At 39.0% G+C, this 19,102-nt stretch overlaps 1 protein-coding gene across 4 annotated transcripts in view; it reads right to left on the bottom strand.

Moving 5' to 3' along the window:
- RGL1 (ral guanine nucleotide dissociation stimulator like 1) overlaps nt 1-19,102 on the bottom strand; it is a 249,415-nt gene that overhangs the window by 59,946 nt on the left and 170,367 nt on the right. For all 4 annotated transcript variants that reach the window (XM_038542276.1, XM_038542279.1, XM_038542277.1 and 1 more), the window contains one exon: nt 1,270-1,347. In XM_038542276.1, coding sequence (XP_038398204.1) covers nt 1,270-1,347 — 78 coding nt within the window. The remainder of the gene's footprint in view (nt 1-1,269; nt 1,348-19,102) is intronic.

The following is a 19,102-nucleotide window of genomic DNA, read 5'->3' as shown; positions in this document are numbered from 1 at the left end:
AGTTTAAGATGAAATTATTGACACATGCTCCCCACCACACCTGCTCCTCCTCACCAGTCTTTCTTATCTCATAAAAACAAGGTTCTATTCTATCAATTATTCACACCATGACCCTTGCAGGTATCTGAACCTCCTCTTTTTCTCTCATATGCCCCATCCGCTTCATCAGTTCAACCTGCCAGCAATACCTTTAAGATCTCTGCAGAGGCTCTTCCCACTACAAGTTACTTCTACATTCACTACTACTACTATCAATACTAATAACACTACCACTGCCACTATTACCACCACCACCGTCTCCTCCTCCTCCTCCTACTACCACCACCACTACCTACTACTACTACTACTTACCACCAGCACTACCACCACCACCACCACCACCTACTACTACTACTAGTACTACCACCACCACCACCACCACCATTACTACCACTACTGCCACCACCACTCCTCTTCCTCCTCCTCCTCAAGTCCATGCTACCAGCATCCCCTGCCTGGATCCTTGTGAGGGTCCTAACCAGGCTCCTTGCTGCTACTCTTGCTCCATCCAACTGCCAGTGTCTATTTTCCATGTAGAGCCAGAGCAAATAATGAAATATAAACCAGGCCATAACACCACTCTCCTCAAAACCTTCTAAAAGCTTCTTATCTCCCCTAGAATATAATATAACATCCTGCCCAAGGCCTTCGAGTCCCCATGTGATCTGGGACCCCCACTGCTTTACACGTCTCATCCCCTAGCACTTGTCACTTCATGCACTCTGCTCTAGTCCCACTCAGCTGCCTACTGTTTCTCCAGCCCTGTTCCTGCCTCACAACTTTGTCTTTATTTCCCCTGCTTGGATCTTCAATAAGCCCAGCCTGCACCCCATTCAGGACTCTGTGCCAGTGTCACCAGATCAGAAATCCCATTCTTGGTACCCTATGTGAATCAAAGTCTCCATCAGGATCTAGGATCTAGCCCCCTTGGCCTACTTCATTCTTTTTTGTGTGTGGATTCTTTGTCTCTGCTCAAATACAAACGTCCTAAGAGCTGAGATTTACTTATTTTGTTCACAGCTGTTTCCTTTAGCATAGGGCCTGGCACATGGTAGGGGCCTGATATATTTTTAGTGGATGAATAAAGGACCATCACTGGATAGTCAAAAAATAATTCAATGGTAGGAAAAATGACATTAGAAAGGAATTTTTAAAAACTCTTAAATCACATTCTTTTAGGATAATAAGTCTTCGCTAAGAGCTTGTAATGCATAGAAAAGACACACTTACTTCCTGATCACCGTCTTAGACTCCGATGAACTCGGGCTTCCATCTTCTTCACAGTTTGGGCTTGTCAGGTTTCCATACCTTTACAGATAATAACAAACAAAAAAACCCAGTCAGTGGTGGGGGGACGCAACTCTATTCTATCTCAAATGAGGTAACAGTTCCACGATTCGGGAGTAATTGAGGAAAGAAATATTTATGAAATAACATCAAAAACTGATATTGTGTGATATTTGCTTAATGGGTATATGTAGAGTCTAGACAAAAAAGTGATTTCACAATGAATCACACCACTTAAAACTTTCTCTTAATATATGATATTTCTTTGAAATCCTTTAGATGAAATTAGGCTTTTCCTCTTAGCAGGAGGATCTGGTATTAAATGGCTCAAAGATGGTACATCCGTCATGGGCTGGAGCACCCAACCCTACACTCCTGCCTCTCTGCTCTACCTACTGAAGTTAACATGGCTCTGCTTGCGTAGCTTTCACACTTAAGCTAAAATAAGCACACAATGACGACTCCATGCTATGTTATGAGTCTGGTCTCCTTGAGGGTAAGTCCTGTTGGAGAAGGGTCGTGTAAGTAATTCTGGACACTCAAGGAATAGCTGAGACAAAGACTGATGAACAGGATTTTCATGAAACGAGGAGAGCAGCTGTGGGGACATGGAGGCTGGCAACTGGGGAAGGGGACACAGGAGGATGATTTTTTAGAAACAATAGGTGCTTACATTTTCAAAATGTGTCTCATTAAAAAACTCAAAATTTACTAAATAATTAATTGGCCCCTAATTACAGTTGGCTGTTCTTCCAACCCCATATGTAAGCAAGCCTATTTCATACAAATATATCACATTTTGTTTGGTTGCAAGTTTACACTTTAAATTCTCGAGGAGGACTCTTTTTATGAACTTATAATGAATGCCCTGACAAATTTTTGCAGTTTTTCTTCCCCTGAATGAAGAATCCAGAGATTCCTTGGTATCTCACAAGCTGGTACTCTGTCCCAAAGTTTTGATCATAGAAATTCTATAATTGGTGGGTTTACATTTTTTAAAGGAACACTTTTGTCTTCTACTAATGGGATTAAAGGCCCCAGTACCCTTATGTTCCTTGTTCCTAGGATTTACAAATCCTTTTAGAAATAAAAGCCCACCATCTGGTTTGACTGAATGCCAGCCCATCTGGTCTCCCTATCACCCTATCCCAGTAGGTTCCAGGCTGCTCCCTGAGGCATCAGCCCCCCTCCCATCTACCAGCTCCTCTCCGGAGCTCATCAGCCTTATGGACTTCTTGGCCTCTTAAACCTATTTTCCACGGGCCTCCACCCTCCCTATTCCTTTTCATTCTGCCTGCACCTGTTATTTAGAGGGCTTCCAGAGCCACCCTTTGCTCTTCCGGAGATAAGAACTTAGATTAAGATTTTCAGCCTCATGTGAGCAAGGCAGGGATGGGAAATGAGATTTCTCCTAAACAGATTTTTTGGCTTTCTCCTTGGCCACCATCATAGTGAACCATGTATTCACCTTCACTCACAACAGGCTTTGTGGTTTATGTAAGTAGGAAAGATTAGGGTGAGTGCAGTGAAGAGTGGGGCTCTGGGGGAGTCACTGTACCTTCCACCTATCTGATTAGAGAGATCCATAATCTCTTCTCCTGCCAGCCCCCAGTGACTAAACGTGGGACTTAATCTTTTTGTTTTTGTCATAGTCCATGTTAGTTCATTAATTCTCTCTCTGGTTATCCAGGAAATACTGCACCTTTTATCTTACAGCTGGAAGCTACAAGAGATGGAAAGGGAAAAATGTGTTCCTGATACTTTTCCTTTTTGAGATGTTTGTACTAAAAATTTCCTGGTCTTCCTCTTCCTTGCCTTCATGTTAGCTCCTCATACTCTGCTGCTCTTTCTCCACATTCTTCAGACTCAGAGCTGAGCTGCTGGTTGTGATGACTTGAGCACCTATCACAGGTCTCCTCTGAGAACAGGATGCCACAGGTACAGTCAGACACTGTGGAAATGGACTAAGCAACTTATGCTGGTGAATGAGGTTCAGTCTCATTAATTAACCTGGTACTGTCTGTTTGGAACGTGTGCTCAGAAGACCCCAGGGGATATTTCACTCAGCCGCTGGAGTGTCTACAAATTCATAATCAGGACCAGAATGGCTTCTTGACAATACTTTGGAGACCAGTGAGGACCATCAGGAAGAAGGCAGGGCACATGTGGCAGTATGCACAGTCCAGGTGCTCAGGCTGTCCTCCACCCAATCCACCAAGAAATCATTAGGGCTCTGCCTTTGTGACATATCCTGAATCTTAACACTTCTCATCACTTCCACCCTGGCTCAGACTACCACTACCTTTAGTCTAGATCAATGCAACAGCCACCTAATCAGTCTCCAGCCTTCAGCTCAGCTGCCACAGAGATCCTGAACGATGTAAATCCCACCATGTCACTGCTCAGCTCAGAACGCTCCTCTAGCTCCTATTTCAACTCCAAAGAAATGCCAAAGTCATATCTTCCTCATGCAGCCCTAAAGAACTTGCTCTCATGCGTCTGACCATGTCTCCTATGCCCACTCACTCTCCCTCAGCCTCACTGGCCTCCCTGATGCTCCACCCACATCTGGGCATCCTCCTGGCTCAGAATCAGTGTGCTCCTCTTCCCACCCCTGTGCCACCGGCACCTCCCTCATCTCCTGTGGGTCTCTGCTTAAATGTCGCTTTATCAGTGAGGCTTACCCTGGTCACCCTATGTAAGACCAACATTCATGGCACTGCTTTATTTTCCTCCACAGCCTTTAGCACCTTCTCACATATGGTGTAATTTAGTTACCGTGTTCACTATATTAGAACACAAACTCCATGAGAAAAAGATTTCTCTTTTGCTCACTACTTGTTAGTGCTTCAAATGGTGCTGCGCACCCAGTAGACATGCTGACGGCTACTTGGTTGGGGGCAAATGAACGGTCTGGTGGGGTTCTCTAAGCAGATATGAAAACAGACTTCTCAACCAATTAGGCTTAGATTTGTCACTGCAAGGGCATCATTTGGATTTCTTGCTTATACAAGTGTCATAACCTATCTGTGCCTTCATTCCTAAATGCCTAAGATCATAAAAAAAAGCTTTAGGATAGCTAAGATTGAATCTAAAACTGAAATGCAAAAAAAAAAAAAATAAAGTTTTAAGATCTTAAATCTGAGCTCTTGAAGGTATAAGCAGTATGAAAAGACAAAAAAACCCCACAATGTATATATAGTTTTACAAAGGAGACATTCAGAGTGAGATAAAATTAAAGAGTCTGTAACCCTCTGGAATTTCATGGGGAGGGGATGATTACTTGCCCCCGCATATTTCTAATCATTAAAGAGAATTAACGCCTTATAGAAAAGAAACTAGACCAGCACTGGAATCAAGAACTCTTTAATGTTCAAGCTAGGTCATTTGAGAGTTAGTTTTACTAGATTAAGAGCATTTCTTTGATGTTTCCTGGACCCTCTCATAGCTTCCCATCAAAAACCAAAGTCAAGTTCAATTCATTTACTCCAGGGGAGTAAATAAAAGGGGTGTGTGTGTGTTTAATTAATGGCAGTAGAATAGCTACAGACCAATCTGTCAACAATGTCACCTCCAATTTCTGCAAAGTCTCCCCAGGATTTAAGATCAAAGCTTCAATCTCTTAAGAAGGCTTGCCAATGAGAAACCAGCCTTCTTTAAATGGTAACTCATAAAACTTAAATTAAAATACAAATTGTCAGAATGACTTTTGACATGGTTTTTTCCCTCTATCACAAGGCAAAAGAAAGATTTACAGATGCCTCTTAAGCACAGTCTTAAGCAATTATTTACTGAGGCCTAAAAACTACTAGAAAAAGCAAAACAAAAGCATAATGTTTAACTGGTTGCTGATATTTAAACAGGAAACAGTTATTTCCAGAGGGGACAGATATTATTGTTTGGAGCCTATCTGAGTAAATGAAATGTTTAATATGTGTCTGAAGGGAGGACAGAAGTATTCGTGGTTCAAAGAAATCCTAAGATAAAGTTGTCCTCAGGGACACTCTCTCTGGTTGGGGGAGACTTTCGAACTTTTACTCCCCAATGGAAAAGGCTCAGTAACAGCAGACCAGGATGGGGGCAATCCTGAGAAGCTTTTCAGCCTCCACTTGATTCCACCACGTGACTCAATAACAAGAACAGAAAATAATTACTGAGTGTGCACCACACACCGGGTACTGCGCTAAGCACTTCATATGGATGGTTTCATTTAAATCTCACAATGATCCTATGAGATATTATTATTACTCGTATTTCACAAATGAGAAAATGAGGCTCCAAGAGCTGAGGTAATTTTCCCTTGAAGACACAGCTAATAAAAGGAGCAGAGATTTGAACCCTGACAGTCAGACTCTAGAACACAGTCTGAGTCGCTATCAAGATCATACAAGCTCAAGTTATCTTATTAATTTTGTCTCCAGTGCACTAGATTATAACTTCTTTGAGGTCGGAAACCTTATGTTTTTCATTCATTTGCTCAATCTGTCATCTTTTTAGTCATTTAGTCCTCAACCAAGGAATATTTGTTAAGGTTTACATTCAGGTACTATTCTTGGCATTGGGGATACAGCTGTGAACAAACCAAAGGTCCTGTTTTCATGGAGCATACATTGAAGTGGGGGGAGGTAAACAATAAAATGATAATTAGTGCATGTATACCAAGTCAGAGAGTGAAAAGTACAATGGAGAGAAACAAAGCAGATAGGGTTGATCAGACTTGGTAAGAGGGTCCGAGGTAGCTACCTCACACAAGATATTCAGACAAGATGATCAAGAACACCAGTGAATAAGGAGCAATGAAGTAAAGGGGAGAGAATGGGCTGAGGCATGGAGGTAACAGAGACAGATCATCAGATCATGAGGGCCTGAGAGGCCATGGTGAGGACTCTGGATTCATTCTCTCATCTTGCTCACTGCTATATCCCCTGAGCCAGCAATGAAGCCTGTTCTTTGCATACACTTAGTAAACATTTGTTAAATGAATGAACTGATATCATCTCCTGCTGGAAAGAAAGAAAGGAAAGGAATAGGGGAGGAAGGTATAGAGAGAAAGCCACTTACTGGGGATGGATGAATAACCAGAGAGGAAGAAGGAGAGGGAAGCGAGACCTCACATGAAGCTGCTGACTCTGGGGCCTCTTGGAGTCTCTGTTCCTCTAATAAACCCCAGCCCATGAACACCCAAGGCGGTTTTCTTTAACTGACCCATGGGAACACAGGTCAGGTAGGAGGAAAATGTTCAGAAGCTGACCTTGACTCAGGAGAATGATAAGGGTGAAAGAGCCAGCAGATGTCTGGAACACCAACGAAGCTTTGAAGACTGTGGACTGTATTCACAGATCAGTAAGAGGGTTGTTTTTAATCACTCTAAATAATATCCTTCACAGGCAGGCACTCTCCACCCAAGTCTGACCTCAGAACTGGGTCATCGCCACCAAGCCTACTTTGGAAAGGTCTTCTTACCACCATGGAGCTTGTTATTTAAGGAGAAGACAAAGGTCAAAGACTCTTTGTTCTCTTGCAAGGTGCCAGCAATACTGAGCACAGAACCCAGCAATGTGCTTTCCACTCATAAGATCTGGTTCTCTAGGCACTTTTACTATTGTTACAAAAAGACCCAGAATGAGCTACTGTCCTCTCCTCTAGGTCTTTGTGTGAAGGGCCCCGCATCTTCGATGCCTTGCAATGCTCCACATTATCTCCATCGTAGTCCCAGACAGTCAAGGCAACATTAGCAACAAAGAGTACCTAGTATTTCTGTTGCACTTCACAGTTACAAAATGCCTCACAGTTATAAAATTTTCCTTGAGAATAATACCTTCACCCCTGGCCCCAACCCAAAACTGTCTGAAGAGGAGACCAAAAGGACAAAGAGTTTATAATCCCTGTTCTTCCAGGGAATGAAAATCAAGACATCCCTCTTGCTATAACTTGCTTCCATCCAAATTTAAAATTATTCCTTAATGTGATGGGTCTCCCACCCTTGCTGTAAGATTTCTTCTTTTTTCCATTCCAAGTCCTTGTCATCCATTTCTCCCTTTTGGTCCATTATCTACCACTACAGCTTGGTGGCTCATCAGTATCTCCTCCTTCCAATTCTAGTGCATAGCAACTGTAAACAATCAACTGCAAATACATTTTGCTAGCATGCTACCATGGCTGTGGCCACAATGAAGGACAACAGAAGAAATTGGGTGTGTCTGGGGTGGCGAGAGGCCAATGCTCAGGACAACCACAGAGTCTGTTAAGGGGATCAAGATTTGCCTTACGTTTAAAATGAACTAATACATTACTAACAAATCAGTGCAAGCTTGTGGCTCAGTTTTTTTCCCCCAAACACTAAAAGGTGCTACTGCAGAGCTCATCAAGAACCTGAGGAAAAACGTTATGTAAAACCTCATATAATGAATATGAAGGTAGGGCTGTGGCATCCCATCATTTTTAGGATCACTCTTCTTCCCTGTGCTACAAAACCTCAATATAGCATCAATTCACATGTCATTCTTAAGGGCTAAGTTCTCTCCTGTGCACACACATACATGTACATGTGCTCACACACATACACAGACAGGTAAAAAAAAAAGGGGGGGGGAATGTGAAATAAGAGAAAAGTGATAAGAAAAACAAAATTAACTCAAAAAAAAGCCCTTTTTAAAGATTCAGACACGTCTTTTAAACCATTAAATTTACTTGAAGGATATAAATGAATTTAAGTTCCAGAACCATAGATATCTGGCCCATACTGATATAAGGCAGAAGCCATGCCCTGCTCCTCTGACTCATAATGGCCACCCACATGTTGTGTCCCATCACCCATACTGGGAAGCCTATGCCTGAAGGGTTCTTAGATGAACTTGTGGAAGTCTGGGAACCCCTAAAACAGTATGCAAATTTGATGATGTATTTTTTTTTCCTATATGGCTGATCCATAGTTTTCTAGCAAATTCCTAAAGGGGCTAGTGATCAATCCCTCCCACTAACTGCTAGAAAATGGTCAAGACCACTTCTTTAGATTGTCAAAGCTGAACTGAAAACTGGAATATATTCCAGTTATTCTTCAGGATATATGTACCTTGCCTTTCAGAGTTTTTTTGTCAGTTTTATTTTGTGGGTTCCAAACAAATGCACATTTAAAAACAAATAAACAAACAAACAAACAAATGCTGCCGAGCAATTTGGTACCCTTTTCTACAAAATAAGGATAACTGCATGTCTTCTCTTCCTTTGCCAAGCGAAATTTTTTTAAAAAGGAGAAAGAAAGAAAGAAAGAAAGAAAGAAAGAAAGAAAGAAAGAAAGAAAGAAAGAAAGAAAGAAAGGAAAGCTACTTCATAGAAACATTTTTTTATCTCATCTCAAGAAAAGAAAGCTAGGCTGGCTATGACCTGAGGTGAAGTCTTTTGACAGCATCCTTTCAGGGTCTACTTCACAGAACCATTACTACCAGCCCATTAAGCTAGGGTTCTACGGTTACCACATGTTCCCACAGAGAATTCCCACAGTGCTGCTGGGTGAAAGTTGGGTCCATTTGGCAAAAAGAAATAAGGATTTGCCAAAGACAACCAACCGAGGAAGGAAGGGAACTTATTTCCATTTTCCCTCAAGTGATTATGGGTTGAGTGTAATTCTAAAACAGTACCAAATGATTTTTTTCTGGTTAACCTAAAGCAATAGCATAGTCACAGAGAGAAAAGAGTAACAGTGTTTGTCTTGTTGAGGCTAAACCCTGTCCGTTGTTTCCTTCCATGCTTCCCAGGACCAAGTGAGCCATGGCTGACCAGGGCATGAAGGTCCCATACAGAACAAAGATGAGGGTGAATGAACACCTGATCTTCAGCTTCCTTGAGTAGCCTATGAGCATTAGATTTTTGGAGTCAATCTCTCTGACAAGGATTCCCTGTTTTTAACAAATTGTGTTTTTAATAACTTCTCCAATAGACCAGAAATTTTATTGGTATTGTATTAGTTTTCTATTTCGGCCACAACAAATTACTACAAATTTGTGGCTTAAGCAACACGAGTTTATTATTTTATAGTTGCATAGGTCAGAAGTCCAACACATGGTATCAGCAGGACTGTGTTCCTTTCAAGAGCCTCTAGGAGATAACCCATTTAATTGCCTTTTCTAGCTTCTAGAGGTTGCCCATTTCATTGACTCATTGTCCCCTTCTTCCATCTTCAAAGCCAGCAATATAACATCTCTCTGATCCTGTCCATCCTCACATCTTTTTTTCTGATTCTCTTTTTTGCCTCCACCTTTCACTTTTAAGGACCCTTGTGATTACATTGGACCCACTCAGATAATCCAAGATAATCTCCTTATTTTAAGATCGGCTAATTAGCAACCTTAATTCTGCTTTGCCCAGAACCCAACATATTCATATTCCATGGATTAATACTGGACATTCTTGGGGTGGGTCTGTCATGGTTGATTATGTAAGTTATTATAAATATTATATCTTTTATCATTTCATGAGCTAAACTGTTTTTCTTCACCTGATAAAGCATGAACCAGCAAGAACATGTTACCTTTCATTAAGGACATGCCTCATAGAAGTTTTCAATGCTCTTTTCAATGTTAGAAGCACTGATACTAAAAGATGCTCATAGCTCTTGTTGTAATCCTCTTCTATCAGCAAATATTTTTATCTTGTAGTCACAGGAAATAAAATATGAGTTCAATTTATCTTTCATCAAATTGCCTTTCTTTTCTAAACCTATAACATCTATGCTATCCAAGGGTTTTCTTGCCTGTGGAGTCATCAACACTCAAACCTAGAGAAATCTATTTAAATTCATCTGATATGACACAAATATTAGAAATGGCTTTCATTTTCTAAGAAATTCTCACCCTAGGAGGATATCCAGTATGTCTGTGTTTTAAGCTGGAAAAGGAAACAAAAGAATGTTAGGATTTCCTGAAAGCTTTCCCACTATATGAACGGGATGAGCATCCTGGAGCCAACTGACCAATAAATCTCAACTTTTTCATGGATACTAGGACAAAAGACTCAATAGGTAAACCACTCTATTTGTTTCAACTTAATGTTGCAATGAGTTGGAGAGGGGAGTTACTAAAATAAATGAAGAAAATGGCACAGCATTATTTTGACAAACTTTCCCATGTAATTGATAGAAGTTAGATATAAATAACTTTCAGAAGAAGCCGAAGCATAATAAAAATCATGTTATCAGTTTAATGGTAACATTTAACACAAGTGTTATTGCTGCAAGAGACCAGCAACTGGAATTGACTTCTAGTTACCATTGTGAGATGCAATGAGGCCCTAGTGTAAGTAGGTTAGATCTGCTAATATCTGCTCCCAAGAGCTCTTTGCTCATAACTCTCTGTCCTTGGACCTGAAAGAACAGAGGGAAGATATTAGAAACTTTGCTTCCCACTAAAAGAGAAGGAAGAAATGGAACCTCATGAGCATTACATACAAGCACAAATCTAAGAATACTGGGCAAGTGGATAGTTCTATTCCAGAACTAAATTTTAAAATTATTTTAAAATGAAGTTTAACATCTCAAAAAATCTCAAAATGCTTACCCAACTTCTCATGCTAAGAATGTATCTGAGAGCTGAATGTATCTGTGTTATGAGCTTTTGGAAGAATGTTCATTCACTATGACCACCTCACAGCTACCAGGGGCAAAAAGGATTTTTCTTAATATTGTACATTTGCTTAAGAAAATGAGAAGAAGGGCATCTGGGTGGCTCAGTGGTTGAGTGTCTGCCTTTGGCTCAGTTCATGATCCCAGGATCCTGGGATCAAGTCCCACATCAGGCTCCCCACAGGGAGCCTGCTTCTCCTTCTCCCTATGTCTCTGCCTCTCTCTCTCTTTCTCTCTCTCTCTGTCTGATGAATAAAGAAATAAAATTTTAAAAAAAGAAATGAAAATGAGAAGAAAATCACAAAGAGGTAGAAAATATCTTCCAAAGACATATATAATAAAGAACTATTATCCAAAACATACAAAAAACTCCTAAAATTCAACATTAAGAAATTGAACATAATTTAAAAATGGCTAAAAAAGAACTTCCAGTTTCCAGTCCAGTATGTAAGGGGGCTACAAGTAGCCACTCCATCCTAAAAACAAGTGAAAAGCTGACCAAACTGGAAAATGAACAACTATTCTTAGGTCCATCAGAAAAGGGAGGTGACAGGGCAAACCATAGCTTCTCATAACTGAAGAGACAGGCAGATACAAATAATCACAATTTATCAGAGCAGAAATTCCATGTAAACCAGTGCCAGGATAGGATAACCTGAACTGTAGTTAATGAATTATTGGAGACTCTTTGTGGACGAGACTAAGACAGAGAAATTACAGGGGACCCAGACAAAGATGTACTGCCACGCTTTTGAGTTTTACCTCCAGGTGCTTGACCAGATTCCCACAGTAAATACCAGATAAAAGTCTCCTGGACAGAGGTGCCTGGATTGTTCAGTCAGTTAACCATATGCCTTTGGCTCCAGTCATGATCTCAGGGTCCTGGGATCGAGTCCTGTGTTGGGCTCCCTGCTCAGTGGGGAGTCTGCTTCTCCCCTTGCCTGTTTCCCTTTGCCCCTCCCCTCCACTGTGCTCTCTCTCCCTCTCTCAAGTAAATAAATGAAATTTTTTTTTTTAAAGTTTCCTGGTACTTTATCAAGGGAAGGTAAAAAGGAACCATCTTAAAATACACCAGACTCCTCTATTCTTCTCAAGAACATCTGCTCTTAGGACAAACTATTTTACCAGAGCCTAGTCTACCCAGAGGAAGGAAAATGTCCTGCTCTAGCCTCTTCTGGCCTTCCACATAGGGGAAGGGAAATATCCATCTCCCCAAGGACCCCCTAGCCATCCTTTCACTAAAAGAGAGTGGGGAGAAAAAGCAACTAAGAAGCACCGGTGAAGTTCACAGTCCAGGGGCACAGGCTCACCATTAGACTGAAACCTAATCATAGGACTAGAGAAAGCTTCCCTTCTCCTCATATTTCAAGTACATTATGAAAGACCAATTTCCTTTTACTGGGTACATCATATCCACCTTTCATCAAAATATTACAAGGCATGCTAAAAGGCAAAAACAAAAACAAACACATTTTGGAGAGACTGAATAAACATCAGAACCAGAGTCAGATATAGCAAGAATGGCAGAAATATCAGATTAGGAATTTTTTAAGACTATGATTAACTTGCTAAGGAATTGAAAGGAAAAAGTAGACAATATACATGGAGAGATAATATAAGCAGAGAAATGGAAATAAAGAATAAGAGAGAAATGCTAGAAATCAAAAACATTATAACAGAAATGAAGAATGCGGGTGCCTGAGTGGCTCAGTTAGTTAAGCATCTGCCTTCAGCTCAGGTCATGACCCCAGGGTTCTAGGATTGAACCCGGAGTTGGGCTCCCTGCTCAGTGAGAAGCCTGCTTTTCCCTCTTCATGTGCCCTTCACCCTGCTTATGTTCTCTCACTCTCTCTAATAAATAAATAAGTTTTTTAAAAAAAGAAATGAAGAATTCCTTTTATGGGCCCATTAGTATATGGGCATGGCTGAAGAAAGAATGTCTACATGTAAGAATATGAAAATAGAATCTCCTAAAACAGAAAAGTAAACAAACACACACAAACACACAAAAACAAATTTAAAAATCCCCCCCAAAAAGAACAGAATATCAAACTCTATGAGACAATTACAAAGAGTATAACTTATGTATAATGGGAATACAAGAAGAAGAAACAGAAAGAATATTTGAAGGAATAATGAATAAGAACTTCCTCAAATTAAGGTCTGACACAAAACCACAAATTCAAGAAACTCAAAGAACACCAAGAAAGATAAATGCCCAAAATACTACACCTAGGCATACCATGTTCAAACTTCAGAAAGTTTTCAAAGAAAAAAATCTTGAAAAAAGTCACAGCAAACAAAACAAAACAAAAACACTTTACCTATAAAGAGTTATATCCAAGTTCTTCTTAGAAGCTATGCAAGTAAGAAGAGAGTGAAGTGAAATATATAAGAGGTTGAGACAAAACCCCACCAAACCTAGAATTCTGTACCCTTTAAAACTATCCTTCAAAAGTGAAGGAGAAATAAAGACTTTCTCAAGTGAAAAAAAAAAAAAAATCAAGGGCATTTTTAGCCAGTGATCTGCCTTGCAAGAAACATTAAAACAAGTTCCTCATAGAAAAGAAATATGATATAGGTCAGAAATTCATATCTACAGGGGTGCTCAGGTAGCTCAGTGGGTTAAGTGTCTGCCTTTAGCTCATGTCATGATCCCAGGGTCCTGGGATCAAGCCTCACATTGGGCTTCCTGCCTGAGTCTCCCTCTCTCTCTCTGCCTCTGCCTGCCCTCCTGCCCTCCTTTAATATCTTCAAAAACAGAAATTCATATCTATATAAAACTCATACAAGAATAAACAATTTGAATAGATCTGTATTAATTAAAGAAATTAAATCAATAATCAGTAACCTTCCACAATAGAAAGCACCAGGTCCAGATGGTATCCTGGTAAATTCTACCAAACATTTAAGGAAGAAACTATACTGATTCTTTACAAAACCTTCCAGAAGATAGGATCAGAGGTAGTATTTTCTAACTCATTCTATAAGGCAAGTATTAACCTAATACCAAAACCAGACAAAGACATTATAAAAAAAAAACTACAGACCAATATGTCTCATGGATATAGATGTAAAAATTCTCAAAAAAAAAAAAAAAGGCAAATTGAATCCAACAATATAAACAAAGAATTACACACCATAACCAAGTTGGATTTATTCCAAGCATACAAAACTGGATCAACATTTGAAAATCAGTTAAGGTAATCCACAATATCAACAGTTAATGAAGAAAAATCACATGATCATATTAATAGATACAGAAAAAGTATATAACAAAACCAAACACTCATTCCTGATAAAATTCTCAACAGACTAGGGATAGGGAAAAATTTCAACTTGATAAATAACATCTACAAAAATCTACAGGTAGTATCATACTTACCAATGAGAAACTCAAAGCTTTCCCACTAACATCAGACATAAGGCAAGATGTCCCCTCTCACCACTGCTTTTAAGCATTGATCTAGAAATCCTAGCTAATACAAAAAGCAAAAACAAAACACAAGAAAAGGAAATAAAAAGTATACAGTCTGGGAAGAACTGTGTTTGCAGATAACATGATTATCTATGTGGAGATCTGAAAAAAATTGACCAAAAACTCTGGGAACTAATACATGATTATAATAAGATTGCAGAATACAAGGCTAACGTACAAAAGTTAATTGCTTTCCATATACCAGTAATGAACAAGTAGAGTTTGAAATAAAAAACACATAAACCCTTCACATTAGCATCTCCCTCAAAATGAAATATTATACATAATTTATACATAAACGTAAAAAAATTTAAAAGATATATATGGGTTAAACTATGAAACTCCTATGAAAGATACCAAAGAAGAACTAAATAGGGAAATATTCCATGTTCATGGATTGGAAGACTCAATATTGTCAAAATGTTAGTTCTTCCCAAATTTATCTACAACGTCAATGCATTCTCAACCAAAATCCCAGCAAGTTATTTTGTGGATATTGATGAGTGGATTTTAAAGTTTATTTGCAGAGGCAAAAGACTCAGAATAACCAACTCAATTTTGAAGAACAAAGTATAGGACTGATTCTACCAGACTTCAATACTTACCATATAAATCTACAGTAATTAAGACTATATGGTATTGGTGAAAACAGACAAATAGATCAATAGAGAAGAATAGAGAATCAAGAAATAGATCCACAAGAATACAGTCAACTGATCTTAGACAAAAGAGCAAAAGGAATAAAATGGAGAAAAGACAGTCTTTTCAACAAATGATGAGTGATAGAACAACTGGATATTCACATGCAAAAAAGAGTCTCGTCACAGACCTTACTTACACCTTTCACAAAAATCAACTCAAAATGGATCACAGACCTAAATATAAAACACGAAACTAAAAAGCTTCTAGATGATAAGAGAAAACTTAGATGATCTTGGTTATAACAATGTCCTTTTATTTTTTTTTTTAAGATTTTATTTGTAAGGAATCTCTATACCCAATGTGGGGCTCGAAGTCACAATCCCTAGATCAAGAATTGCCTGCTCCACTGACTGAGACATCTGGGTGCCCTGACAATGTCTTTTTAGACACAACAGCCAAGGCACAAATCATGAAAGAAAATACTGATAAACTGGACTTCATTAAAATTAAAAACTTCTGCACTGCAAAAGACAATGTCAAGAAATGAGAAGACAAGCCACAGACTTAGAGAAAATATCTGCAAAACTCACATCTAATAAAGGACTGTTATCCAAAATATACAAAGAACTCTTAAAACTCAGCAACAAGAAAATAAACAACACAATTTTAAAATGGGCAAAATACCTAAATAGACACCTTGCCAAAGAAGATACACAGATGACAAAGTAAGCGCATGAAAGGATATTTAGCATGATATGTCATTAAGGAACTGCAAATTTAAAACATGATGAGATAACATCACACACCTATCAGAATGGCCATAATCCAAAACATGGACAATACCAAATGCTGGCAAGGATGTGAAGCAACAGGAACTCTAGTTGACTGCTAGTGGGAATGCATCTATTTTGGAAGACAGTTTAACAGTTTCTTCCAAAATTAAACACTCTTCCCATATGATTCAGCATTTCTGCTTCCTTGGTATTTACCCAAAGGAGCTGAAAACTTAGGTCCACACAAAAACCTGTAGTGGACATTTAAAGCACTTTTATTTATTATTTAATTGCCAAAACTTGGAAACAACAAGATTCCCTTCAGTAGGTGAATAAACAAACTGTGGTACATTCAGACAATGGAATGTTATTTGACACTAAAAAGAAATGAGCTATTAAGATAGGGAGGAGCCTCAATTGCATGCTATTAAGTGCAAGAAGCCAATGTGAAAGGCTACATACTATATGTTCCCAACCATGTGACAGACATTCTGAAAAAAAGGAGAATTATGGAGGCAGTAAAAAGATCAATGATTGCCGGGGGGCTGGGTTGGGGAGAGCAGAGAGGATTTTTAGGACAGTGAAACTATTCTACATGATACTATAATGATGAATATATGTCATTGTACATTTGTTCAAATCCACTGAATGTACAATATTAAGTTGAACCTTAACTACAGACTTTGGGTGATAATGATGTGTCTATCAATGAATGTAACAAATGTACTACTCTAGTGAGGATGTTGATAGTGGGGGCACATGTAGGGGCAGGAGGTATGTGAGAACTCCTGGTACTTTCCACAATTTTGCTCTGAACCTTAACTGTATATATATTTTAAGTCTCTTTTTTAAAAGTACATTGAGCCCACTGCCTTGACGGTAATGGTATTCTTCAGATTTATTTGTCTGACCCACTAGATGGAGGAGGATGCTGGGGAATATCCACAGGGTACCTTCTAATGCACATACTCATAATAGGCATAAATAATATATAAACCATTATTTACTCGTTGTGAAGATAGCTCCTAAGCACCTACTGCCAGATACCATTCCTAAGGATACAGCTGTGAACAAGATAGGCATAGTCACTAAGTGGGGGAGATATTCAAGAAATAAGCAAGATAAATTTTAAAAAGTAATTTCCAGTGGTAGAAAGTACCATGAAGAAAGGAAAACTAATGGTAATTTCCTAAGCACTTAATTATTTGCCAGCCACTATACTAAGAACTTTATAATGGGACGCCTGGGTGGCTCAGTGGTTTAGTGCCTGCCTTTGGCCCAGGGCGTGATCCTGGAGTCCGGGGATCGAGTCCCATGTTGGGCTCCCTGCATGAAACCTGCTTCTCCTTCTGCCTGTGTCTCTGCCTCTCTCTCTCTCTCTCTCTCTCTCTATCTCATGAATAAATAAATAAAATCTTTTTCCCCCCTTCCCTAAATAAAATCTTTAAAAAAAAAGAACTTTATATCTTCAAGTTTAAACCTCATAACTCTATAAATATTAGGATTATTTTTCATTCTCATGTTAAAGATATGGAAATTGAAGCTAGTAAGATAAAGTAATTGAAGCTAGTAAGATAAAGTAACTTGCCCAATGTTGTGGAGCAAGTAAGAAGTGCAAAACTGGAATCAAATTCATTTTCTCACTGCTGAGCCATGCTCTAAACCATTACACTCTACGCCTCACACAAGAATCGCATGACTAAAAGAAAGACAGGAAAACTGCTTTTCCCATAAATATCCTAAAACTCTGAAAGGAAATGGAAACATATTTGGCAGTTCTGACAAAGTCTATGGAAATAAACTGTTTTCAAGCGTTATATTTTTTATTTTAATTCCAGTATAGTTAAAATACAGTGCTTACATTAGTTTCACATGTACAATATAGTGATTCAACCCTTCCATACAATACCCAGTGCTCATCACAGGTGCACGCCTTCATCCCATGACCTATTTTAACCCATCCCTCCAGCCCTACTCCTCTGGTAACCATGAGTTTGTTCTCTACAATTAAGTTTCTTGATTTGTCTTTCTCATTTTTTCCCTTTGTTTGTTCCTTAAATTTCACATATGAGTGAAATCATTTGGTGTTTGTCTTTCTCTGACTGACTTATTTTGTCAGGCTTTACATTTGATTGACTTTTCTCTGCGCTGTGGGGGGAACTGGCTTCATTCAGCAAGGTCAGCTTCATTCTTGCTGGTTATTGGCACAGCATATTTTACATATGAAGGTGTTACTACTCCGGGTGTCAAAGTATGGGCTTAAGATTACTGTCTCCATAGTGATCATATATTTGCTAAGTTTTCCCAAGCTTTCTCATTTACTATATCCTCCAAGAAGAGTCCTCTTTGGGAAGTTGCAGATTCAGGCCAGTGGATTTGCCCTGAGCACATCAAATAGAAACACTCTAGACACACAAACCCAATAGTAACCTTGATGGTCCATGACCTATTTAATCACCCTAAATCACTGGCCAACATGTAGTTTTGGTTGGGTAACATCCACCCCTTAAATTCTCTCTTGATTGTCTCTGTCATAGAATCTAGTTCTTATGTCCCAAGGACCCAAGGATTGTATAAATTTTGATCATATACATTTGTTTGTATGATGATTTAATGTTACTGTCCGCCTGCTACCACCCATTAAGTATGAAGAGTACAGGAGTCATGACCAGTTTGTCCACTATTATATGCACAGCACCTTGTACAGAACAGTATGTGATATATATTAAACATCTGGTAACTATCATTTGAATAAATGAACAAATAGGAACACTGATGTCCATGTGAATTGCTCACAATTATGTGAAGAGAGCAATGTAGTTTCCAAGGAAAATCAAGTGAGTATAGCTGAAGGGGATCCCCACATCACCCCCTCCCTTGAAATGGCATTAATAAATCATGGGAAGTGATATGGTATGCTTGGAAAGCTATTTCAACTCAGAAAGAGGTAGGTTTAATTCTAGCTCTGCCACTTTCTGATTCAATGTTTCTGAGCCTCAGTTTTCTTATCTGTAAACATGCAAGTAATAATAATAATAAATAAACTGAGATAAAGTCTGTGAAAATGTAGCACCAGAAAATACAGAAAGAAGAAACAAGTTCAAAGACCCACTGAATTAGTCTCCTCTCTGTGACCTAAAGCAAGCAAATTCAAGTCCGATTGGTCTTAAAGTATAGTGCTGATGGATGCCTTTAATCTTTATCCTCTCCAAAAATTCCTCCACTGGGAGAATTCATATAAAATGAAGGGGTATTTCAGATCTGCTC

This window comes from Canis lupus, chromosome 7, assembly GCF_011100685.1.
Source record: "Canis lupus familiaris isolate Mischka breed German Shepherd chromosome 7, alternate assembly UU_Cfam_GSD_1.0, whole genome shotgun sequence".
In the NCBI taxonomy this organism is placed as follows: domain Eukaryota; kingdom Metazoa; phylum Chordata; class Mammalia; order Carnivora; family Canidae; genus Canis; species Canis lupus.
Note: the sequence above shows the minus strand (reverse complement) of the source record. Positions and strands in the feature narration are given on the sequence as shown.